General features: G+C 45.8%; 9 protein-coding genes across 9 annotated transcripts; 4 read left to right on the forward strand and 5 right to left on the reverse strand.

Moving 5' to 3' along the window:
• Positions 1-5170: 5170 nt before the first annotated feature.
• On the forward strand, positions 5171-5811 carry IAQ61_003958 (uncharacterized protein; the record flags this gene model as incomplete). Its single annotated transcript, XM_066096152.1, has 5 exons — positions 5171-5244; positions 5359-5372; positions 5461-5582; positions 5646-5690; positions 5755-5811. 5 exons carry the CDS (start codon positions 5171-5173, stop codon positions 5809-5811), a joined length of 312 nt encoding a protein of 103 aa, XP_065954028.1.
• A 150-nt stretch (positions 5812-5961) lies between these two features.
• On the reverse strand, positions 5962-6326 carry IAQ61_003959 (uncharacterized protein; the record flags this gene model as incomplete). Its single annotated transcript, XM_003837480.2, has 2 exons — positions 6224-6326; positions 5962-6138 (listed from the first exon to the last, which is right to left on the reverse strand). The coding sequence occupies exons 1-2, from the start codon at positions 6317-6319 to the stop codon at positions 5962-5964; spliced, it is 273 nt and encodes a 90-aa protein (XP_003837528.1). The 5' UTR covers positions 6320-6326.
• Positions 6327-7962: 1636 nt separating this feature from the next.
• On the reverse strand, positions 7963-8187 carry IAQ61_003960 (uncharacterized protein; the record flags this gene model as incomplete). The annotated part of the gene is made up of 1 exon (XM_066096153.1): positions 7963-8187. The coding sequence occupies one exon, from the start codon at positions 8185-8187 to the stop codon at positions 7963-7965; it is 225 nt and encodes a 74-aa protein (XP_065954029.1).
• Positions 8188-8465: 278 nt separating this feature from the next.
• Positions 8466-11188, forward strand: IAQ61_003961 (uncharacterized protein). The gene is made up of 5 exons (XM_003837481.2): positions 8466-8917; positions 8976-9270; positions 9322-9698; positions 9748-9973; positions 10024-11188. Exons 1-5 carry the CDS (start codon positions 8759-8761, stop codon positions 10743-10745), a joined length of 1779 nt encoding a protein of 592 aa, XP_003837529.1. The 5' UTR covers positions 8466-8758; the 3' UTR covers positions 10746-11188.
• A 458-nt stretch (positions 11189-11646) lies between these two features.
• Positions 11647-12861, reverse strand: IAQ61_003962 (uncharacterized protein; the record flags this gene model as incomplete). Its single annotated transcript, XM_003837482.1, has 2 exons — positions 11647-12558; positions 12613-12861. 2 exons carry the CDS (start codon positions 12859-12861, stop codon positions 11647-11649), a joined length of 1161 nt encoding a protein of 386 aa, XP_003837530.1.
• Positions 12862-13516: 655 nt separating this feature from the next.
• IAQ61_003963 (uncharacterized protein) lies at positions 13517-13741 on the reverse strand (the record flags this gene model as incomplete). Its single annotated transcript, XM_003837483.2, has 1 exon — positions 13517-13741. The coding sequence occupies one exon, from the start codon at positions 13739-13741 to the stop codon at positions 13517-13519; it is 225 nt and encodes a 74-aa protein (XP_003837531.2).
• Positions 13742-14646: 905 nt separating this feature from the next.
• Positions 14647-17466, forward strand: IAQ61_003964 (uncharacterized protein; the record flags this gene model as incomplete). The annotated part of the gene is made up of 1 exon (XM_003837484.1): positions 14647-17466. The coding sequence occupies one exon, from the start codon at positions 14647-14649 to the stop codon at positions 17464-17466; it is 2820 nt and encodes a 939-aa protein (XP_003837532.1).
• Positions 17467-17890: 424 nt separating this feature from the next.
• IAQ61_003965 (uncharacterized protein) lies at positions 17891-19375 on the forward strand (the record flags this gene model as incomplete). The annotated part of the gene is made up of 1 exon (XM_003837485.2): positions 17891-19375. The coding sequence occupies one exon, from the start codon at positions 17891-17893 to the stop codon at positions 19373-19375; it is 1485 nt and encodes a 494-aa protein (XP_003837533.2).
• A 777-nt stretch (positions 19376-20152) lies between these two features.
• Positions 20153-21687, reverse strand: IAQ61_003966 (uncharacterized protein; the record flags this gene model as incomplete). The annotated part of the gene is made up of 5 exons (XM_003837486.1): positions 20153-20729; positions 20783-21007; positions 21064-21244; positions 21316-21339; positions 21390-21687. 5 exons carry the CDS (start codon positions 21685-21687, stop codon positions 20153-20155), a joined length of 1305 nt encoding a protein of 434 aa, XP_003837534.1.
• Positions 21688-23997: the final 2310 nt, after the last annotated feature.

Genomic DNA, 23997 nt, shown 5'->3' on the forward strand with positions numbered 1-23997 from the left:
AGATACTCTTCTATAGTTAGCCTATTAATCTCCTCCTAGGTACTAGCTTTTAGTAGAGTATTAATTTCTTTATATACTGCGTCTCTAAATTACTATCCTATTTAGTGGTTATAGAGATCCTTCTATTATTTTAGCTCTTTTTATAGAGCGTCCTAGTGCGTATTTCTTTTAGGGTTTTTAGGGGATTTGCTCCTTATTACTACTATAATCACAGCGTGGATTATAGTATTTAGTTTAGGATATACTAAAAGATTGTGTAAGGGATTTCTAATTAGATCTATATCTAATAGATCTATTACTATATATATCCCTATACTTGTAGAGCCTCCTAGTAGTTTATTAGGGTCCTGTCCCTAAGCTTGCTTACTAACATGCGTTAGTAGCAGTCCTTTAACTTGTAGTTTTCTACTTTTTCTAGGAGCTCTAGGTGCTGCTTGTAAGGGATCTGCAGGAGATACAGAATCTAGTCCTAAAGTAGGTAGGTAGGAGCTCTACTTACTACCCCTATAAGAGCTAGATAGGGTGCCCTTACCTATCTCTGTGCTCTTATAGAGTGACCTACTAATAGCACTCTCCCCTCTAGGTCTTTCCTAGGAGCTACCTATTGTGGCGTTAAAGTAAGTTAGATTACTACTATCTTAGGTAGTAAGACCCTAATCTATAACCTATATAGATCCTTTATCTCCTATACTAAAGTTTAGTTCTAGTGTTAGTTTAGGAGTTTAGAGCCCTATTAGCTTAGGGGACTTTATATAGATCCTTTGTGCTAAGCTAGCTGTGCTTAGTACCTACGCTAAAGGTGTCTACTTAGGGGGTTATAAATTACTAGGCTAGCTAGCCTAATTATCTACCTCCTCTAGCTCTACCCTACCCCCTAGCTCCTACGCTAGGTTTAGTCCTCCTTACTTACTAGACTCCTTATATTGCTCTGCCACAATATAAAGCTAATTAAAGATATTAAGCTCTTTATATACTTCTCCTATATTATAGATCTTATCTTTACTAATAATATTAACTATCTTTTAAGCCTCTAACTATTAAAGCTACTCTAGATCTTTCTCTTTATAGAAAAGATCCTTATTAAAGGTAACGTTCTACGTTATAATAATCTAATTAAGTAAGGGGATCTATATCCTGTATATATTAGATGCTCTATATCCTACTAGATATCTAATATAACCCTAAGGGTTTACCTTAAAAACCCTCTTGTAACGCCTAGCTGCTTGATCTCTATTAAGGGGGTAAGCTTAATAGCTATAGGCGTATATTCTACTCTAATTAGGGCAGAGATTAGTAGTTACCTCCCTTATCTGCTCTAGTTGCTACCACCTAAAGTATCTAGTAAACTAATAATCTAGCACTTTATTAGGTAATATTATATTATAAGCATAGGACAGGCTTATATTATAGAGCTAAGTTGCTACTTTAATAATTTTAGGCTAGAGCTTTATTAGTAGGTTAGCACTAATCCTTATTTTAATTAATTTTGTTATAATCTCCTGCCCTACTCTTTCTACTCCTCTATTAGGTTTATAGGTATATATAGGTAAGCTCTTAATTTTAATACTATTATTAGCTACCTAGATCTAAAAGCAAGATTTACCACGCTAAGGGAGCGTTACAATATTGTTATCTTGCATAATCTTAACTATGCTAAGCTTATATTAGTTAAGTATTAAGCTCTTAAAATTTTTAAACACCTATATAATCTTATTAAGGTTTTTAGCTTATAGTAGATAGGTATAAAGCTTTCCTAAGTAGTTACACTTTAATACTAAGATCTATTACTTATAAGCTATACCTATTAGCATGTTAAATAGATCCTATAATACCTAGTAGTATAGACGTAGTAATCTTTCCCTTGGTTGTCTTAATATAACCTATTAGGCATGTGTAATAGCGTAGTGCTCGCATTTGCTCCTAGGAGTTCCTTTAATCCTAATATTTATTACTAACTTAACTAGAGCTTTAAGCGCCTTAGGTCCTAAATAGCCTAATTATTAGTGCTAAAGCTCCTTACTATTATATCTTAGGTAAGTTATCTAGGATTATTAGGGTTATTTAGGCACTATGCTTTAGATTATTTAATAAGGGGTAGAGGGCTTATATTCTAGGAAAGTTAAGTTAAACTTGCGCAGTAACTTAGCTAATACAACGCTCTTCTCTAATAATCTAAACTATAAGGTAGCATCTAGCCTAAGGAACTAAACTCCTACTTTAAGTAATTAAGCTTCTAATATAATATTCACATAAAAACCTTCTACTAACACCACGTTAGTAAGCACTAAATCTTCTATTTTTAGACCTCTTAGTCTATTAAGAGTATTAGGGATTACTCTTATCCCTCTGCCTAAGATTAGAAAAGCTTAAGTTCCTACTTTAACTATCTTATATTTAACTAATCTAAACAAGCTTTCTTCTAGGTAGCTTATATTATTAACTAGGTGCACTACACCCCTATTATTAAAGATAGTGCTCTTTAATAGAGCGTAAGCTTTAAAGTCTATAGTTAAATAGATCCTGTTTGTTTTCTCCGCTATTAATATAGGGTTAATTAGTGCCGCCTAGATACTACCTAGATAGGTAATTGTGCTTGCCTTACTACTATAATCTTAATTAATAGGATAGGACTTAATTAGAGCTTTTCTTAACTCTTTAAATTTTAGATTCCTATTAATCTTTTTCTTAATCTCTAATTATTAAGTAGTAGTAAGCTTGTTACCTATATTAGTCTAAGCTTTAATAACGTTTTTATATTTAGGAGGTTTCTATAGGTAAGATCTACTATATAGGTATAAAGACTCCTTCTTAGGTTAGTTAGAAGGTAGAGCTCCTATTATTACAAACACTCTAGGACCCTTAGAGCTTAATCTTATATTGTTCTCTTAGAGCAGTAATAAATAGATCTTAGCAACCTGTAGGAGGTTATAAGTTAGCTCTCCTATTACTAACTTTTTAATAATCCTTTAAAATATAGTTTAACCCTAATCTAGTAAGATCCTAGTAGATAGAGCTTTAAGATAATCCTATAATACAAGCTATCCTTTAATATTAGGAACGTTATATACCTTAGCTTACATATATAGGATTGTCCACTCCTTCTGCTAGTAATTAGTGTCTTAGCTACTTATTTTTACCTTAGCAAGATAAGCTTTATACTATAATCTCGCTAGTATTATAGCGCTTAAGTTAGTTAGCGCTAGGTTATTACAGAGCACTTAGATAAGTGCTTAGAGGGTTACTCTTCCTTAATTAACAAGCTCTATATAGGCTAGGGTAAGGATCCCTTAATCTACTATGTTATTAACCTATATAAAGAGGTTCTAGATTACTAATAACTTTAATACCTAATCTAATAAGCGGGCTTAGTACTAAGCTATTTAGAGCTTGTACTGCTTGCTTATTATATTAGATAGCGCGATATCTATTAGCATATTAGGCTTAATAGGTTTATTCTTAAAGTGGTTTTTAGTATCTAGACCCTTAGGGTCTACCTCTGCCTAGATCCCTTTAGTTAGGGCATGGTATCTAAATTAAATATACTAGGTAGGCTAGTTAGTTAATCTAGTAAGTAGGATATCCCCCTTTAGGATTTAGTTACTTATAGTAGAAGAGTAATAAGTAAGCTTTTACTTAAGAAATAGTATAAAGAGTAAAGCTTACTAGCTTAGTATCTAAGTTAAACAATACGCTTAAATAGATAGGACAATCTTTAATAAGGTAAAGCGCGAACTAGGCTTATAACTATAGAAATTTAGATTACTAAGGTTAGGAATAATTTAGGAGATAGATTATTAGATTATATCTACTATAATCAGACTTATATATATAGAGCTTCAGCTACCCTTACTAGAAGGTGAATAATTAGTAAACCTTCCTTACTAGAGCTCCTGCTTTTTATTAGGCACTTAGCAGTAAGCTGGCAGTTGATCAGATAGTGGGTCATACAGGGGTATTAACCAGGATTGATCGGGATTGATCGGGATCAAGATGCTCCGTGATCCAGTTAATATCCCTCCTGCAACAAAACCTAATAAGGCTTTTACTAAGACTATTATTTATAAGTAGTATAAGGGCTACTTTAAGTTTATATTCTAAGGCTACTTTTCTTATAATTATAAGGGCTTATATTATATTTAGTACCCTAAGACTATATAAAAGAAAAGAGAAGTAGCTTTAAAGATTAAAGAGATAAATAAGACTCTTAAGCCTATTATAAAATAGGAGTAGGAGCTTATTACTAGTATAAAGAGAATAGGATTAAAGAATAAACTAAGTAAGACTTTATAGTAGAAATAGAATAAAAAGAATAGTAAGCTCTTTTATAATAGTAAAGGAGGTATAGATTAGTAGTACTACTAGAGTTAAGTTCTAATTCCTAAGCTTATCCCTTTTACTAAAAAGTATAAGAAAGAGAGATTATATACTATAGTTTAAGAGGATAAAGCTCCTTTATATACCTATTATACCTAATAACTAGTATATAAGAGAGAGGGAGTAAAGAAGCTTCTTTAGTATAGTAATTTACTTAACCTTAATACTATTAAAGTAGCCTAGCTATAGCTTAAGTAAAGAACTACTAGAAAGGGTGCTTTTAAGAGTAGAGTAAAGGGTATAAAAGTATAGTTAAAGGCTTAGGATAAGCTACCTTAATATTAAATCTAGGCTTAGATAGAGTATATATAGTATTATATTGTTATGGACTGGCCTCAAGGGAGAATGCAATGAGCGTTGATAATAGTATTCAGTATCTTAAAGGAGAGGTAAGCCCTCCACGCCTTTTTATAGGTGTCCAGTGTGTTCGCTTAGTAGTGGTGTTGGACTCGGTCCGTCTTGTGTTAGACCCAGGCTTGGGCATAAGCCCAAGCCCTTCACATATATTTAGTAGATTATTAGACTAGAAGGTAGTAATAAGTATAAGGAGGGGTGGCGCAATAGAATAGTCTAAGCTTTAGTAGTATTGTAGCGGTAATATAGACACCCCTGTTAGCAAGAACTTTTAAAAGCCACCTCCGTAGTACAGTTGGATACAGGGGTGGCTTAGGCGCCCCACAGGGGAGCATTTATGCCTGATACCATAGTAGGTAGTGTTTTTCTCACATAGTGCTTGCACACAATAAGACAGACGAGCCAATACAAGAGGATCGTACCGATGGAAATATCATTCGACATGGTCACAAGCCTACTAGACCAAGGCGAGCACTTGGAGTGTACTTGCCGTATTGTTATAGCACTATTGTCAGAGTGAGTTAAGGTAAGGGTGTGTTAACAGGGCAAGTTTAGGGCAGTTACACAGTTTAGGTTAGGGCAAGTCTCCCGAATACGAATTCCAAAGCTTCCATAACACGCGTGAAGTAGCCAATCAAGGATTGGTAGGCTTTTGACTATAATTGGAATATTCTGATTAGGATTGCTTACCATATATTTGAAGAGCACTACATGCCGCTGATACGAACTTAGCGGGGCTAGGTCGCCACACCTACCCTTCGCGGTATCCGTATCGTAGTGTGTCTGTGGAGCAAAACTTTAAACTTTCTTTTTCGCTGTATAGTACACGAAAACTCAAATTCTGGCTACGAACTGTAGGTTACAGCAGAAGACTGCGTTTATGTTTCCTTGTACACATAGAACTAAATAGGCCGTAGAGGATGTGTTGCAGGGGCAGGAGGCTATCTCTAGCACCGACAAGAGTATGTATACATCCACCTATAGGTTATGCTCCGCTTTGACTGCACAAGTTCTTACCTACTGTAGATCAAACAAGGCTTATGCTGTCCAAATGAATTTTGCTATGCACGGCCTACAGTTTAATGCTTACGGTCCTCGGTATATTAGGTGGAGCAGTCTTTTCCACTATTACGAATTTTACAATCACGCATTCTTCGTTCCTACACTCGAGAATCCTAACGACCGACCGAATTGAACTTCAAAATTCTCTGCGAAAAACTATCCGAAATGCGATCACTGGATCTTTTTCTCCTTTTGTTTATCCCAAGCCTTCTGGAAGCCTGTAAACATGTGGATAGTATTTCCAACAAAGACACGCCGCCCCAAGCCCCTGCCGTGATTGCCTTCGAATTCAAAGATTGGATGGTAGAAGATATAAGCGAATGTGAGGAAGCCTGTGTTCGCTCGTGCCTAGATAAGAATAGAGACACAATCAAGTATCCTCGTCAGGGAACGTGCATGGGTTGCGCCACCTTCAAAGCAAACAAGTATGGACACCGCGCCCTTCCGGATTGCCGCAAGTCTTATTACGGGGGTCCATATCTTTGTCCTGGTCAGGAAGCGGACGGCTTTTACGACTGTATTCACCCATGTCTAGACTTTCAGATTGTAGGTCATCTCTATGTCGCCGATGCTATTCATCTTATTTTTCTACAATCAGACTGACTCTTGTAAAAGACAAAGGAAATAATTCGAAAACCAAATAACGCTGAGAGTCCCGTATCTCCCGCTCATCGCTACTAGCCCAATCTGATATGAGAATTACGTGCTCACGGAGCAACATCAGGAGTGTTGGATTTGGATGGCTCTGTTCCGGGGGCAGAACAAATATTTAGAGTAGAGAGGTGATGGGAGGGGGGAGAGGTTGGCCTTCGCGTGGTAAAGCAGGAACTATGGTAGGTCACCATATCCAATGCCTACCTACGGTACTAGTATTTATATACCATAATTGCTGGCTTCCTCCAGAAAGTCGCCGACAAAAGCGCGTCCTCTTTATACATTGCTCTCCCTTTTCTGCAGTTAGAGCCCTTTTTCTTCTGGGTACCTAGACACTACTGTGTAAGACATTCTCTTGTCCCAAACCCCAATTTGAACAATCTTGATTTTCATATCGGTTCTGTAAAAGATTGTACACGGTGTCTACATTGTGTCCAGCGAGTGTAAGGTTAGATGGAAGCGGGACGGCTATTCCTGCCTCATCAATTCCCTCTTCATCACCTTTATACAAATTGCATGTCATACAATATTAGCTTGTTTACAACAGTCAACGTAGCACACTTTCGAAATTGAGTGATTTTTGTGAGACAAAAACGACTGTCCGGTTGCAATGCGCATTACGCGAAGCTCGGTCCCTTCTCTGTACACTGGGGAATGCGATACCATCTCAGCGTGCTTATTCCAAAGCTACCTGAGATCTTGCACAAAAGAGATATCTGAGCACAAGGTACAGAAATCGTTTATCCTGAAGCATACCGATCTGGTTCCCTCACGCTCTCATCTTGGTATTGTACAGATTGCAACGACCGTCCCAGAATCCCAATGCTTGCCGCCGATGAGGCTGTCTTTACATTGCTAGGTACCTTGCATCCTACGCTTGCCTGTATTTTGGGGGGTTGCGCAAGACGTCATGTACCGCACAAACTGACAACAAACAGTCGCACCAAGATCGGTAGTGACGAGGGCGGATCTAGTAGATAGCTTAAGTGGGTGTGATTCAGCCGGTGCGTGCAGAGTAACAAATCGAACAATGCGGACTTTTGGCTGGACACATAAAGAACTAGCCTATTAACTACGTACAATGTACTGCGTTGTGCGCGGGAAAACTACCCTGTAACATGGATACTCTATCTGCATGAATCACTTTCATTCTCTAACTGCTACAGGCAAGGCTGTAGCCGGTTGTGCTAGTAAGAAAATGTAGCTAGGCTGCCTTTACTCTAACGTGCAAGCCGTTCCCTTGGGTACTAATAAGCAAAAGTGCCGGCCCTACCTTGGTGCAATTGTTGGTTGCCAGTTTCATAGCCTTGCTTAGTACAACACGTGAATCAATGATGAATGGACGAAACTCAAGTGTGTGACAGGACAGGCATAGCCTGCGCAGCATTGATTCTAGATCGCACACGGCATCTGTAAAGTACAATCTACTATACTATATAAGTGCAGTTTACAATGGACCTCGGTAACTTTCCATCTCTTTAATTGACCTGAAGTGGAGGTTTTCATGGTGGCTTTGGTCTATGTGGCTGGCTCGTGGTCTACGCGGGGTTGACCTTCGCACGCGACGTCAGAATATTGTAAGTCGACTTGATTAACTAAATGATCGTACTCTACAGCCCGTGTCTGAGAAATGTGTGACAGGATACATGTAGGAGCACCGATGTCTGGGTCTCCCTTTTTCGGAATTGACAAATCTGATGAAAGCATAGGTACTTTTCCAGCACACCTGCACTCACTCACCATTGCTTGCTAATCACGTGGTCTTGTGAGATTCATGATTCATCTCCATCACTCACCTGTTCCCTCGGGCCGAGCACAAAACACAAGCTCGCTCATTAAGATACCCGAGATTTCTTCATGTTTGTGTATCACAGTTACAGACGGGATGGAATGGAGTTGAGCGCAAAGCGGCAAGGCGAGTGAACGCTAGTTGGGATCGGGAGGCTGGTGGTGCGGGGTCCCCGCGCTTGGGAATACGCCACCCATCACATCGCCTCCTCCACCAATTCACTTACAGCAAACAAGGCATGACCACGCAGTCGCGGTGCTATGTCAGTCTTTGTTTGACCGCGACGGGGATTCGCCCTTAACCCTCGAGCCAACCAGGCGCTCAATGACGATCCAGGAGCCGCGGCTCTCACCTCACTTGTCCACTCAGTGGCTTTAGCGTATCTCTCTCAACATGTATGGGGTATGTGTATTGGCGCTGGGCAGCCCATGCGCCAGTGACATGGCAAGGCCCCGATTAGCTACTTAGACCTTCTGGTGCGGCCTTCTTGTTTTCAATTGTTCACATTGCCATACCTTTATCGTCATGCTCAACACCATGCGATCAGGTCGACAGTCTGGCGACCTCGAGAAGGATGAAACAGCTCAGCAGGAGAGTTTCGAGTCCGGAACTCCGCCCAATGAGACAGAGAAGGGACTCGAGGTTGCAAAAACAAGGAGTAGAGCACCTGTTGTGCACGAAAAGGTGATACTCAACAGCCGACCGTTGGAATCTGGAAACTGTTGAACTGACAACTGCGTAGATGAACACTCGTCTCTTCTTGACTCTGACGTGCATGTCCTTCTTGTGGGTGGGATCGCAGATACCTCTTTTCCTCTTCGGCTCAGTACTCCCTTCGATGTACCAGGACATTGGCGGGGTTGATCGATGGGTATGGTTTGTAGTCAGCTACCTCATCCCCAACGCTGCTCTCTGCCCCTTTGTTGGGGCACTCTCGGACATATACGGGAGACAGAAGGTAGCCATTGTTGGGCAGATGATGCTGATCATTGGTCCCATCATCACATCGACTGCAACCTCCATGAACATTGCTATCGGTAGGGGTTCTGCCCAAGCTGCTTATTGCCTCCCATACTAACAAAACACAGCCGGGAATGTGTTTTCAGGCATCGGAGCTGGACTGAACGAACTGATAGCCCTTGCTGGCACTGCCGAGGTCGTGCCAGTCAAGGATCGTGGCAAGTACGTTGGCTTGGTCGTCTTGACCATCTTGCCTTTCTGTCCGTCTGTGCTATGGGCTCAATTGATTACGAGAGCGAGCAACTGGCGGTACAACGGCATCCTCGTGGGCGTATGGAATTTCATTGGTCTGTTACTCTGCGTCTTCTGCTACAGAGACCCCTCGCGCTTGACGGAAGAGTACACGTTTCGCCATGTGCTGAGGGAACTTGACTACATCGGTGGATTCCTCAGCACAATCGGCATCACGCTTTTCATGATGGGCCTTCAGTGGGGATCAGCACAGGTGAGTCGTTGCGATAGCATCAACATTATGTTTTGCTGACGATACGTAGTACGACTGGGGAAGCGCTCACAACCTAGCACCACTACTAATTGGCATCGCCTTCATCATTGCCTTCTTCGTTTGGCAAGTCTACGCACCACATCCCATAGTACCTCGAGCGCTTTTCCGCAAATCCAAGAAGACCATGATTATCATCCTCTTCATCACGTTCCTGAGTGGTGGCAACTTCTTCGTCTTGCTGCTCATGTGGCCCACTGAGATTTACAACGTTTACGGTTAGTGCCTAAGCATCAGCCTCCTATTCTACAGACTGACACCTTTGCAGGCGACGATCATATTGGAGTCGGTGTCCGGTCGCTCCCCATCGGGTTCGGCATTATCGGCGGCGCAGTCATCTGCTTGGTACTCATCCCCATCACAAAGGGCCGCATACGATTCCTCATGATCTTCTTCACTGGAATGATGACAGCTGGTACTGGCGCCATGTCCATCGCTAGTCCAGACAACCTCGATACTGTTTACGCAGTCCTGACTATTGCTTCAATCGGTGTCGGAGGAGTCATCATACCCTGTTCCATCATTGCGCAGATCGCCTGCCCAGACGACCTAATCGCCACCATCACCGCCATTACCCTTAGCATTCGTTATATTGGCGGTGCCATTGGTTTCGCCGTTTACTACAATCTTTTCTACTCCAAGGTCACCGAGCACCTGACAGACCTGGTTGCAACAAAACTCATTGCTTACAAAGGCATCATTAACCCCCTAACTGCTGCAGGCCTCGCAACAATCACCCATGTTACCGAGCTCATGGGTACCGCACAGTTCGAACAAGCAAAGCAGCTTCTCGCAACCGATCCGCAAGTCCTGCAGAGAGATGCATTCCCGCAAATCTTACGCGCGACACAAGAGGCCATGGCGCTCGCCTACAGGTGGCCGTACTGGTGCTCAATTGCCTTTGGAGGCACATGCTTCGTTTTGAGTTTCTTCCTTGGAGACATTGATCAGCTGCTCGATGCTCACATTGCACATCCGGTCACAGACTAAGGAGCAAACATTGCTCACACTGTCACACACCCGCCAACGCCTTTGCTCAACACTCATACGTAGATACACGCCTCGGACGGTGGCATCAGGCACATGGAAAATCAATGGCGATGCTATTGCTCCTTCTCAAACGATCGGGCAATTTTCATACATAGTTACATCTTCAAGCCCCAAGGCAAGGAAAATAACACTGATTTCCAATCTCCGCCCTTGCACTCTTTTCGCACATGCACAATTATACACTTCGACTCGGTCGTACTCTATATCTCGTATAATGTTGATACCTACCATGTTTCACAGGTACCTACGTGCAGTCAAGCTCCACCTCCCCCCATGTCAACCTCCAGCCACGCCGTAGCCCTAACCACAAGTCTTATGCAAGCCTAGCCCACTAGCGGCTGACAAGAGAGATTCTGATTTGCGAGGCTTGTTTTGGGCTTGGCATGTGCGAGCTGCGCATCATGATTCATGTTTTGTGGGGGCTTACAGACGCACGTGGGGATGGGGATCTTCAGAGGTGGCTCAAGGGGAAAGGGGGAGTGGGGATTGAGACGTGGCGTACGGGTTGATTTGTGTAGATTTCTGATTGAGGAAGAGGATGGTTGGGTATGGGAGGGGACGGGCGGGTGACGTCGGTGGGGAGTTTTTGTTTGCTGTTCTCCTGAATTTTATTTTGGATGCACAAGCACATGGGTTCCCAGATGGTTTGCAGATCTTTTGGGGTTGTTTTGGATAGCTTGAATAGGTAGAACACACGACGTCAGCAACGAGGACGTAGTTACGTCTATTGTTGCTTGGGAAGATGACGCTACTTGTGTGGAATTTGTGAGATGCATGAGTTATATTTTGCAATGGCAATATTGCGCATCGCAGTGCTTGTCAAATCATCTATCTACCATATCTACAGTTCTAATTCATTCACCATACTCCCGCCCTCGATCCCCGCTAATAAATTCTTCACCGTCTCCGTCGCCATCTGCTGCCTCGTCTCAAACGTGGCCGAGCCGATATGCGGCACCAAAACGCATCTGGGCTGTTTGAGGATCGGATGGTCGGCTTGGATATTCGGTTCATTCTCAATGACATCCAACCCCGCCCCGAAGATGGCGCCCTCGTCCAGCGCCTTGACCAGTGCATCTGTATCGACAATAGGGCCACGTGCAATATTCACAAGGACGGCGAGTTTCTTCATCTTGGCGAAGAAGTCGGTACTAACGAGATGTCTGGTCTCTGGCGTCAGCGCACACCCTACAATCACCACATCGCTTTCCTGCGCGAGTTGGTCGGCGCTCTGAGCGGGGTCGATGGGGATGCTGGCAGCCTTGAGTAGGTTGAAATGGTCTTCTTTGACGGGTTGGCCGGGCTTCGATGTCAGGTAGAGTACGCGTTTGATGTCGAACGGCAACAGCCTTTTCAGAGTCGCCTGTCCGATCCTGCCAAAGCCCAGGAACCCAACAGTCGCTCCACGGATCTGAGGTCCGGTCATGAGTAAGGGGTGCCATGGCATCTGGGGCCAATCGCCTTTGAGGACTCTGCCCATGGCCTCGCCGCCCCGTCGCTGGGCCATGAGAATGAGCATGAGGGTGAGGTCGGCAACGGAGTCGGTGAGACACGTTGGCGTGTAGCCGAGACGGATGTTGCGTTTCCTGAGTGCATTGTGGTCCACGTGATCTGTGCCAACAGAGTGGGAAGCAATGGCCTTGAGTTGAGGTCCCGCGGCTTCCAGGAGCTCTTCGTCGACTTTGTCACTCAGCATGACGAGGATTCCTGTTGCGCCTTTGACGTTTGCTAGAAGCCAGGTCCGGTCGCAGGGCTGTGAGGCTTGTGAGCTGTGATTGGTACATGTTCACCCAGGGCTGGTACGGACCTCTATAAAGTCCCATTGCACAATGTCTAGTTCGTCCTTTCTTGCATCGAGTATAGATTGTGCGACATCGATTAGCTGCCGCGTTACCACGACCTTTGCTTTCGCCATGGAGTTGTCTTTGGTGATGCTTGAGGCGGGGTCTCCGCGGTCGGCCGATGGCGGGGTTGTGGTGGACCTCCTCGCCTGCTGTTCGACACTGCTTCCTTTGTCTCGAGACAGATGCGACGACAGCAGGGAGAGTCGCTGCATTGAGTTGATATTCAAGCAAGACCCGAGACTGCATCTTCCATCCAGCCAGTACTTTTTTCTTTGGTTGGGTCAAGCACATTCGGAGCTCAATCACCCGACTGCATCCGCCAATCAAAAACTACACGAGTGTTGGATCCACCGTCAAGGCGTGCTGCGACACCACGGCTCCTTTGCTGACTCTGCCTCTGCCCCAAGAACTTTGCCTCCATGACCGGTCTGTTCCAGTTATGATCGATGGTCATAAACTGCCTATCAGCCCAAGAGGCATGCCAGCTTCTCTCCCATCGGTTTGCGGTCACACGCCATCACTGATGGACCACCACGGCCAAGAACATCCGGAAGCCCGCTGTCGCACATCGTTTTGCCATGCTGATCTATCGTTGGAGATGACAACGCATTGCGACTGCCTGTCTGAGCCCGGACGTGGGAGTCGCTCCAGGGCATGACCTGTCGTTGACAGATGCTGTTGGAGGATGTCGAGCTGAATGACAAACGAAATGTTTGCTCGGGAGCAGGCCGCTGCTACCACCTAGGCAGTCCAGTCAGCTCGAGTATTGACATTCTTATTGCAAAATGAGCTGCTTGGCATACTGCTATAGCGTTCCAATAATCCACGAGCGTTTAGATATCGATCGCGTTCCGATTTGGGGCTTCGCTAGTACGCCACCATATTCCAATACCACTTGGGTTCCCCTTCGGTCGCACGAACAACTGTTCTCTGGGCCAGATGCTTACGATGCTTGATGGAGACCTCAGACTTCGCTACCGGCTCAGCATCATCCTTTAGATCTCTCATCATACCGGAGTTGGCCCCCTTTCCAGCCCTGACCGGACTTTTTGCGAACACATGCGCAGCCTGATGGCGAGCCTGACCTACCATTTCTTATTAGCGAACGCCAGGCTGAACTCCTTCCCACATATGCAGGTTGACCCCTTTCCACACACAGTAGATACATGCACGCAATTTACAACAGCTGCCGCTAGTAGTCTCACGTGCAGAGAATGCCAGGCTAACTGCAGCATAGAGCTTATAGGTCGCACCGAGCTGCCGATGCAACTGTCGTTCACTGGACTTCTGGAGAATCACAACGTCTCATACAATGCGTTTCCGCTCCTTTTCAGCACATGACATCTATAATGGACCATATTGCAACATCTCGGCAGCCGTTCATCAGTCTCAAGGATCCTAAATTCGTAGCCCCTGCATAAGCTACATTATCCGGTACAAGCCTGCATCACGATCTACCCAAGCGAGCACCTCTCTAGTACGAATCTTGATTTGACCTTGATTCCATCTGCCCTGCGCCAGCCACACCGAGGGTCACTATTGAATCTTATCTGACAGATGACAGCCGCACCGCTCCACGAGGCTCGACAATATTGATTTTGACGCTTATCATGCTATTTAGCACGTGGCTGTCTTCTCAGTTAGTTTCGTCCGACTATTATGATTTCTTGGCTCCAATGGTATGCTGCGAAATGGCACACTAGGGCGTGTAAGCTACGGTGTGTGACCGAATGTGGCTACCTTGTGCCAATACAACATACAATCGTAACCTATGTAGGTGAATGGCGACGGGAAGCCTGACATCTGAAAACGCATAAGACAGGTGATCAATGCAGGGGCTTCGAGACATTGAAGATGTGAAAGATATATCTATCGCAATGAAGGCCCTGAGCACAATGTGATTGTCGCAAAGCGGATTTGATCGCACAGCCCTGCCGCTGCTGCTATTTCCATCTACGTTGTAGCATACAGCTGCTACGCTACAAGAAGCACTCATCATGGTGCCACGCGACGCCTTCTTTATATTGCCGCTCATTACATTTTCATCATTCTACCAACCCGGAAATGCCAACGTGATTCGGCGTCAGGAAGCCATTGATCCAACAACGACCACGAACTTCCCCTCCAGCAACACTACAACGCCCATACAAAAGTCAGGATGGTACCCCGAAGGCTGCTATACGGACTCTGTGGGCGCCCGAACGCTTTCAGTGGGTGTTGGCGTGGCTGGCGGGATGACGAATGCAAAATGCAAAGACGCATGTCGATCAGCAGGTTATAACCTCGCGGGAACCGAATACAGTGGTGAATGCTTCTGCGACAAAACGATCAAAAACAACGGAAGACTGGCACCCGACGGCGAAACACTGTGTAATATGGCCTGCAGCGGCAACCCGACGGAGATCTGTGGCGGTCCAAACAGACTAAGTATGTTCAAATACTACACGGGCGAAGAGTCAACATCGTCCAGTGCACCCGGCGCATCTTCAACGGCCTCGAATAGCGCAGCGAGTGCCGCAATTGCACTGCCCCAGGCTACCGGACTCCCAAGCAACTTTACGTACAAGGGATGCTATGTCGATGGGGCCGGTTATCGAATACTGAATTATCAACAGGCAGATGATCAGGCCATGACAATTGCTTCTTGTGCAGGGAAGTGTGCAGCTGCTGGTTATTCAATTGCGGGCATGGAGTACAGCTATCAGTGCTTCTGCGACAACGTCGTCCGCATGGGTGGAATGCCTGCATCCTCCGAGTCTGAATGCACCACAAAATGCGTAGGAAGTCCAGATCAAACATGCGGTGGCCCAAACCGACTGAGCATATGGTCCAGCCAAGGAACGTTGAAAGTTATCCAAGCTCCCAAACCTGTGCAGAAAGTGGGTGGTTGGAAATACCAGGGTTGCATCACAGAGGGAGACAGAAATCAGAGGGTCTTCCCTTGGCAGCTGATCAACTCAACTGGTAATACCCCTGAATGGTGTCTCACAAGGTGTCAAGAGTTTGGGTACATGGCCGCGGGCATGGAGTATGGCGAAGAATGCTATTGTGGAGATCTGGACCTGATTGAGAAGGAGGGCGCCAAAGCAGTCGCTGGATCTGAGTGCAACATGGCCTGCTCAGGAAATCCAGAAGCCATCTGTGGCCAAGGAAACCGACTCACGTGGTACCAGTGGAAAGGCGAGCCATTGTACGTATGGGATTATCCCACAGGAGCAGCTGCCGGCCGATATGAATTCCTTGTTGGCGGCCCTATTATACCTCTTATCGCCCAACCTGGTATCAACGGCAAGGTCACCCTACTCGAGAAGCACGGGACCGGTGCCCCGAACACCACCGGCGCGTATGAACTCGATCCGTCCATTGGTGGCGACATCTTCCATGCATTTCGCGAATTGCGAGGAATCAAGACGGACATTTTCTGTGCGGCTGGGCTTACCATGCCCGATCGCGTGGGCCGACAGATTAACATTGGTGGATGGTCCGCAGATTCGCTCTTTGGCGTACGCATCTACTGGCCTGACGGCTCGGCCGGAGTCAACGGAACGAACGACTGGCAAGAAGATGTGAATACAATCAAGTTACAACGTGGTCGCTGGTATCCTACGGGTATGGTCATGGCCAATGGATCAATGCTTATCGTAGGAGGAGAAGACGGTTCGAACGGACCACCTGTGCCCAATATGGAGATTTTGCCCACTGTCGGCCCGGTCTATGAAGCACAATACCTCCGCGATACAGATCCTTACAATTTGTATCCTTTTCTTGTTGTATTACCGTCTGGTGGCATCTTCATACAATACTACAATGAAGCCCGCATTCTGGACGAAGTCAGCCTGGATACTGTCAAGATTCTGCCGAAGCTCCCAGCCACTGTCAATGATCCTACTGGAGGACGGACATATCCACTCGAGGGCACCCAAGTCCTTCTCCCACAATACTATCCATACGATGCTCCCCTCGAGGTTCTCATTTGCGGCGGAGCAGGTCTCAAGGCAGCCATTGGATTAGACAACTGCGTCAGCATTGAGCCAGACTCCGCGAATGCTCAGTGGACGCTAGAGCGCATGCCATCAAGGCGCGTCATCTCATGCATGGCAACCCTACCAGACGGCACCTTTCTCATTCTCAATGGCGCAGAGCTTGGCGTTGCTGGCTTTGGCCTTGCAGACAAAGCGAATCTAAATGCCGTGCTGTACGACTCCCGAAAGCCACGACATCAACGCATGAGCGTTATGGCGAACACGACCATTGCTCGCATGTACCACTCCGAGGCTGTGTTGATGGATGATGGTCGAGTGCTCGTCTCGGGCTCTGATCCACAAGACGGCAAGCATCCCCAAGAATACCGAATGGAGGTCTTCTTACCACCCTACCTACTTTCGGGAGCAACGCAACCAACTTTCACACTCTCTGAGACTGACTGGACTTGGGAGGCTGCGTATTCCTTCACAATCACGTCTGCTACTAGCGGCACGATCAAAGTTTCCCTTTTGGGTTCAGAATCGAGCACGCATGGAAGCTCAATGGGCGCACGTATTCTCTTTCCCCGCGTCTCGTGCTCGGGGAGGACGTGTACGGTGACAGCACCAAGAGGACCGTATATTGCACCGGTGGGATGGTATCGCATGTTTGTACTCGACGGACCAACTCCCTCGCATGCGAAGTGGGTGAGGATTGGTGGTGACCCGGCAGGATTAGGAAATTGGCCTAATGCGGCTGCTTTCCAGCCGCTGCCGGGTGTTGGACCAGTCGGTGGTGCCAATGAGTCGATGATGCTTTCCAATGGGACAATTTCGGTGCGAAGGTGGCAATGAAGTATAGTCTGAGAGTGTTGTTGATAGATATGGGTAATCTTACAATACGCTTTCTTTCTCGTATTCCACATAATTGTTCGACCATGTCACACTCTTTTCTTCTCTATTAGTTATTCTTGAATTACGCATACAGCATTTGAACTAAACTACATGTGAATTTAGAATAGCCGTGTGTACTGGTAGCAATTCTTGACACTGCGAGACAAACTCATGTGTTTTGCTTGCTGCTATGCACTTGACGCTAAGACGAAAAGAGAAGGTGTACCGTATGCGGGGTCTGGTAAGGTTATCTCCAGTACACTCCACATGTGCTCTGTCTGCCGCCGTATCCCTAAGATAAAACTTTATCTTCGTCTCTTTCTAGGTTCATACGAGAAACTCCGATTGTTAACTAGATTGAGATTCTACACAACAAACCGTCATCATGGAAGAGCGATCCCGCATTCCCGTCGGCCCACCCGTCAACAACCCCCTCCCATCATATTGGCACAATCCCAAATCCCCCCTCGCCAATGTCATTGAGCCAGAAACAGACGAGCCCGTCAAACCGTATGATTACGCTATCATTGGCTCCGGAATCTCCGGTACGATGATTGCATACAACATCCTACTCCAGCATCCAAATGCACGTGTTGTCATGATCGAAGCACGTGAGATATGTTCAGGTGCCACGGGTCGCAATGGAGGCCATACAAAAGCAGCAAGCTATAGGAGTTATATGCAGCATGTGACGGAGTTGGGTAAAGAAGAAGCACTCAAGATTGCGAGGCTGGAGCACGAGAATATTCTGCAGACGCATTTGTTAGCGCAGAAGCTGGGGATCGAGTGTGAAAGTCAACTGTGTGATACAGTGGATGTGGTATATGATCAGGAGACGTTTGAATTCGGTAAAACTGCGATACAAGCACTGAGAGAGGATGCAGAGCCTGAAGAGAAAGCAAGAGGTGGCATGGCTTGGTACGAGATCCATGAGAAGGGTGACGGTGAAGAAGAAAGATGCTTCGTTGCCACAGCAATTACAAATCCAGCAGTAAAAGAAACCGAGAGTCTCGCTGGCACATTCCGCTATCTCGCAGGTCGTGTGCATGCATACCGCTTTACAACCGGTATCCTACAACACTGCGTCCAACGCGGTCTACAGCTCTGCGCAAACACCCCAGTCCATGCCATCAAGCGCTCACACCATCTACCCACCAGCGCCAAAACCTCATGGGACATCTTCACACAATACAATACCATCACCTCTACAAACTTCATCCTCGCCACAAACGGATACACCCCTTACCTCCTCCCCGACCTTCAAGGCTCCATCGTCCCCATGCGCGGCCAAATCACTGCACAAAAACCAGGCATGAAAACAAAGCTACCATCCCCCTTGCAAACAACATACTCCTTCATCTATAAAACCGGCTACGAATACATGATCCCCCGCCCCCTTGCCACAGGCGACCAACACATCATCATCGGCGGGGGCCTGGGCCGGCTCCCCCACACCGGCGCAACTGAATACGGGACCGTGGACGACAGCCGCCTAAACCCCCAACTATCATCGTACCTGCACCACAGCCTCCCAGGCTACTTTGGCGCAGATACGTGGGGCGAGGTAGACGCGCGCGAGGCCGACAACCGCGTGGTGCAAGAGTGGACGGGGATTATGGGTGCTACAGCTGATGGACGACCGTTTGTTGGACCTGTGCCCGGGAAGCTGGGGATGTGGGTGGCTGCGGGGTTCAATGGGCATGGTATGGTGCTTTGTTTGAAGGCTGCGGAGGCGCTGGTGGGGATGGTTGGGGTGGGTGGGGTGCTGGGTAGGCCCGGGTGGTTTCCGGAGAGCTTTTTGATTACGGGGAAGAGGGTTGCGAAGGCTGGATTTCAGGGGAGGGTGGATATGGTGGGGAGGGGGGATTAGTGGAGACTTGTTTGTGCTGTTGGGGTGGTGGTGTGGGAAGGTGAGGTTAGGTGAGGTCTACATCTTGGAGTCGACTGGAGTATGTATCCCTACCTGATATTGATGTAAGAGTAAGGAAGAACATCAGGCTCATTCAACCTTAACCATCTGGTGTTGCACAAACATCGTCCCCTCCATTGCACCTTATTAACACAAAACCCGCTCCATCAACCCAAACGAACATCACCCACAATACCAACTCGCCTCCACCCCCTCATCCTCCCATCCCAGATCACCAAATCTTCCCCATGACAACTAGGCATTCTCTCACATCCCTGCATTTCCGCACATATAATCTCCATCAGGAACGCTTTTTCGTTGCGAAATGCAGATGCTAGGATACCTATCAGCAGCTTGGACCGGGTTTTGGACTTGCGATTCTCAGATGCTGGGAGGTTGGGGTGGATTGGGGAAGGCAAAGGATTTCGCAAGGAGAAATAGTGCAGGGGGTGTTGTGTGGGTTTGTAAAGGGAAGACAAAGGTATGTGGCAGCCAGTTGAGTCGGACATTGCGTGTAGGTGAGCAAAGGGGTTTTGTCGTTTAGGAGCGCTCATCAAGACCAATAAGCCGGGCCACAAAACCGTCTGCACCTTTAACAACCGAAAAAGGTCCATCATGGTTCAATGATTGAGTAATCACGCAATCATGTCTATTCGCTAATTGTACAACAGGCATTACACTTCACCAAATCGCACAAACGCAGAATATATACACACACACACAAAAAGCCCGTCTACCCTACCCATCTTTCCTCGCCCAAGCTTTGAATTTCTGCCCCACAAGTGCAGCCTCATCATCACTATCCTCGGCCCTCTTGGGCGGCTCCAAACTCTTCAAACTCTCATTCCCTTCCTCAATACTATCCATACTCTTCCTCCTCTCGGAGTGCATAGCCCTGCCCTCAAACCCCTGCGTCTTGCCGCCCGTATACGCACCCGTAATCTCGACCTCGGAGGTGCGACGGCCAGCGTCGAAGAAGGGGTTGGGCTCGTGACTAACAATGACCTCTCGAGTTTCCTTGATTTGGTTGCCGGCGGGAGCGAAGCTGATGACGCGGTCCGAGGCGGTTCCTTTTGCGTCGCCGTGGTAGGAGACGATGCTTGTGAGTTCGTGGATGTCGGCGCGGGATTCGCGGGTGCGGCGGGTGGTCTTTCTGCCGGTTGCGGAGAGGTTGGAGGAGGATTTGAATTCGTCGGCGATGGAGGCTTTGCCTGTTCTGCGCGAGGTGGAGATGGCGATGCGTTTGATTAGGTTGGCCATTGTCATTTCGATGTTTAGCTTGACGAGGTAGGCGAGCGGGTGGAATTGGATGTAGCTGCTCTTTTGTTAGTGGTGTTGTATAGACGGTGTGGTTTGAGGCAGACTGACACAAAGGAGTTGGGGATGGACATGGCAGCGATGATCATGACGTCCATGAGTAGCGAGACCATGACAATCTGTTGATTGAACCGAACAAGTTTGTTGTACTTGGTAAGACCGTTGTTGATCAGGTTGTTCTTGACAGTCTTCAAAAAGTACCAGTTAAGGCCAGCATCGACGATTAGGTATAAGGCTTTCTCGATTCGATCCCAGTACTCATTGATGATGTGGTACCTAGAAATCTCTTAGTGCGGGCTTCATTAAAGTCATGGCTTGGGGAAATCTCCTACTTGTCGCTAATTTGTAGACGTGCCGGTATCCAGATATTGAACACACTGATATTGATGATAGTGACGAAAACAGCAGTCGCAATCATAATGTCGCGAGACCGTTTTCTGTCAGGTACAATAACTCGGATACGATTGATGATGATCTGGAGCAATAGCTGCACTTGGATACACCAGAAGAAGACTGTGTAATGTTAGGTCCGAGTCCCAGGCAATGGTTTCGTGCTGGCTCGAGAAACATGGCTGTCAACGTACGGATAGTGAAATAAAACGCAAAACCTGTTGGTGGTTAGCACCGTGATACACACTCGAGACATGTCCAAACTTACTGGGTCTAATGATCTTGAGGAGATGTAAGAAACACTCCAGTCCCATGAAAAACGAAACAGCCAACTCCAGCCATATCATCCAAACGTACACACTCCGTATCGGGGATCTCGACCCTTGTGTCTGGTTGAAACAGAGGTAGATAGCGAGGAAGACGTTGATGCAGGTAAACCCCCATACGATGGATGCGATAATGATATCGGATACAGTGATGGCCTCCAGTTCATACTCTGGCGAAATGAAAGGTCCCCAGGGCTGAAAGCTAGGGTCGACCTTGAATTCGTCATTCATTCCACCCATTTTGACAGTTCGGCACCGGGAAAGATTGACAGGGAACGAGCAGTGATTGTGCTGAGCGGGAAGCACTATAAGCAGGACTGCTTGCGCCGATGAGGCGACAAAGGATAAAACGCAAAGGCATATTTGACAAGCTTCGACTTTGTTCCTCAGGTACCGAGAGGCACCGTAGCGGCGGCTAGAGGAGTTCAGGAGATGAGGCACTGACTTGATAGACCCTCCGACCCTCGAGCGGAATAGAGTTTTGCGACTTAGAGCATTTTCCTGGTACTGCTAATGGCGATTTGATCAATTTCATCGACGTCAAACTTTAGTCAAGGCCAATCTAGAAGGCAAGACAGTCGATCTGATGTGTCGCTAAGGCCTGAAAGCTGCGGTAACCCTGATACTCTGACTTGTGCCAGTGGAGCAAGTGTCATGACCTACATACGGAACGGGATTGATCATGCTAAGGCGACTTCAGCTCGCTTGGCTTCATGTGGTGCGTAAGCGTCAAAACAATGTGTGAAAGACTTCAGAGGCCCAAAGTGTTCCTGAGAAGCAAAAGTGACAGATCCTTGATCGGTGTGTGATGCTATTGACAAATGTTTTGGATATGGTGCTTGCCTCATCCAGCACCGATGCCGCCCGCAAAAGCCTAGCGGAGAGACCGGGAAGCGCAAAAGCATATTCGACACTCAGTTTTTGGCAGCCAGTGTTTGTCCAATGATAGCGCAGAGGAGTTGCCTCATAACACACCTCGAGTCCAGCCACAGCAACTAGGGCGAGCCCTCCGCAGCCTCTGATTTGCAGCCTGGCATTTGGCGTGGTTTTGTCCCATGGTTTAAAGGACTGGGTCAGAAGCGCAACCCAAGTCCTTGTATCTAGGTTCCTTCGAGATGTTTAGAACTGGGTAGTCGGAGCTGCATGCGATTTTTAGAACATTACAATAGTAGTACCGGTAGGAGGTCATCAATTTCTGGGGCAGAACAGGATCGCTGCACTCGCCAGGTACTCGGGTTACTTTTGTCCCCTCCTTTTGCACCCCTTCGGCCCCATTCACGGAGATATGCGACATGGACGAGACGATGTGATCTTGGTGTACCTAGGTACCACCAGTGGTGGCATGTCATATGACCATGGGTTTAGCGTCGGGCGACTTGGGCTTTACTCCGAGTGGTTAGAATATCCCTGTAGGTTCAAGTCCACGTCACAGCGGCAAATTTTTATAGTTATATAAACTAGCCTATAGTCAAGTATAAATTAGGGTAATTTAAGCAAGTAAACGTAGTTTTTGTTACTATCTTTTTTAAACGTGTTCTAAACCTGTTCTTAATAATATACAGGCGTTCCTAAATACTATACTAGAGTTTAGTATAGCAGTACTAGACAACGTATCTAAACTAGATAGTAATATTAGAGATAAATTTAGGTAACTGTATAAAGTGCTAGAGGAGGATAGTAGTAGTAGCGTTAAGGAAGTAAGTAAAAGTAAATAGAACAAGTTTAGAATAGGTTAGTAACATATTACAGGGGCACAATATATACCTTACTTATAGTAATAGTTAAGGACTACTACTTACACTAGTAATTATTAAGTATATAGCTATTCTCCTAGTATACCCTTAATTACATAGCTAAGGGTATAGGTATATAATACTAGTTTAGTAATATAAAGATAGCTCTTACCTAATAAGAGAAGAGGTGCTTATGCAGGCTATATAGGTAACACGTTAAGAACACGTTCTTAAATTGTTCTAATTCTAGCAGGTATAATACTCCCGCTAGTCTATCTATCTTAACAGGCCTATAACTTTACTATTCTTTAATAGCTAGCTAGCAAGCTAGTATAAATACTAATACTCTAGGGTAAAAGCGTGTAAGTATCTTAAGAACATGTTATAAACGTGTTCTTATTATGTTGTTAATAACGTATTATATAATTAGATCTAAACCTTAAAAAGTGTAGTACCTAAGAAAATTCTACAAAGAGAACTATAAACAAGAAGCTATTATTATAGCCTTATTAAGCGCTTCTCTTTAAGGATTTGTAAGGACTACTAGGTATCTTATTATCCTATAATAAAGACTATAGTAAATTAGGTAGGGAGCAAAACTTAAACATGTTTAAAACATGTTAATAACAAGTTAGCAAATTATAGAACAGGCTTAACTATATATTAGCTATTAGAACTATAGCCTAATATCTACTACTAGGAAAAAATATTATTTTAGTTAGGTACCACTAGAGGTAGACTCCACATATCTATAAGGTCTTCTAACTAGGGAGATATTAAATCTTTCTAGTAGTCCTACTTTATATTCTGTGGTTAA

This window comes from Plenodomus lingam, assembly GCF_022343315.1.
Source record: "Plenodomus lingam strain CAN1 chromosome Unknown contig_18, whole genome shotgun sequence".
Taxonomy (NCBI): Eukaryota; Fungi; Ascomycota; class Dothideomycetes; order Pleosporales; family Leptosphaeriaceae; genus Plenodomus; species Plenodomus lingam.

Excerpts from the sequence above, each read along its gene's own strand:
- IAQ61_003961 (XM_003837481.2), top strand. The coding sequence starts at position 8,759 with ATGCTCAACACCATGCGATCAGGTCGACAGTCTGGCGACCTCGAGAAG. Across the intron at positions 9,271-9,321 it reads CTCCATGAACATTGCTATCG|CCGGGAATGTGTTTTCAGGC; the intron begins GTAGGGGTTCTG and ends AACAAAACACAG. Across the intron at positions 9,974-10,023 it reads TGAGATTTACAACGTTTACG|GCGACGATCATATTGGAGTC; the intron begins GTTAGTGCCTAA and ends ACACCTTTGCAG.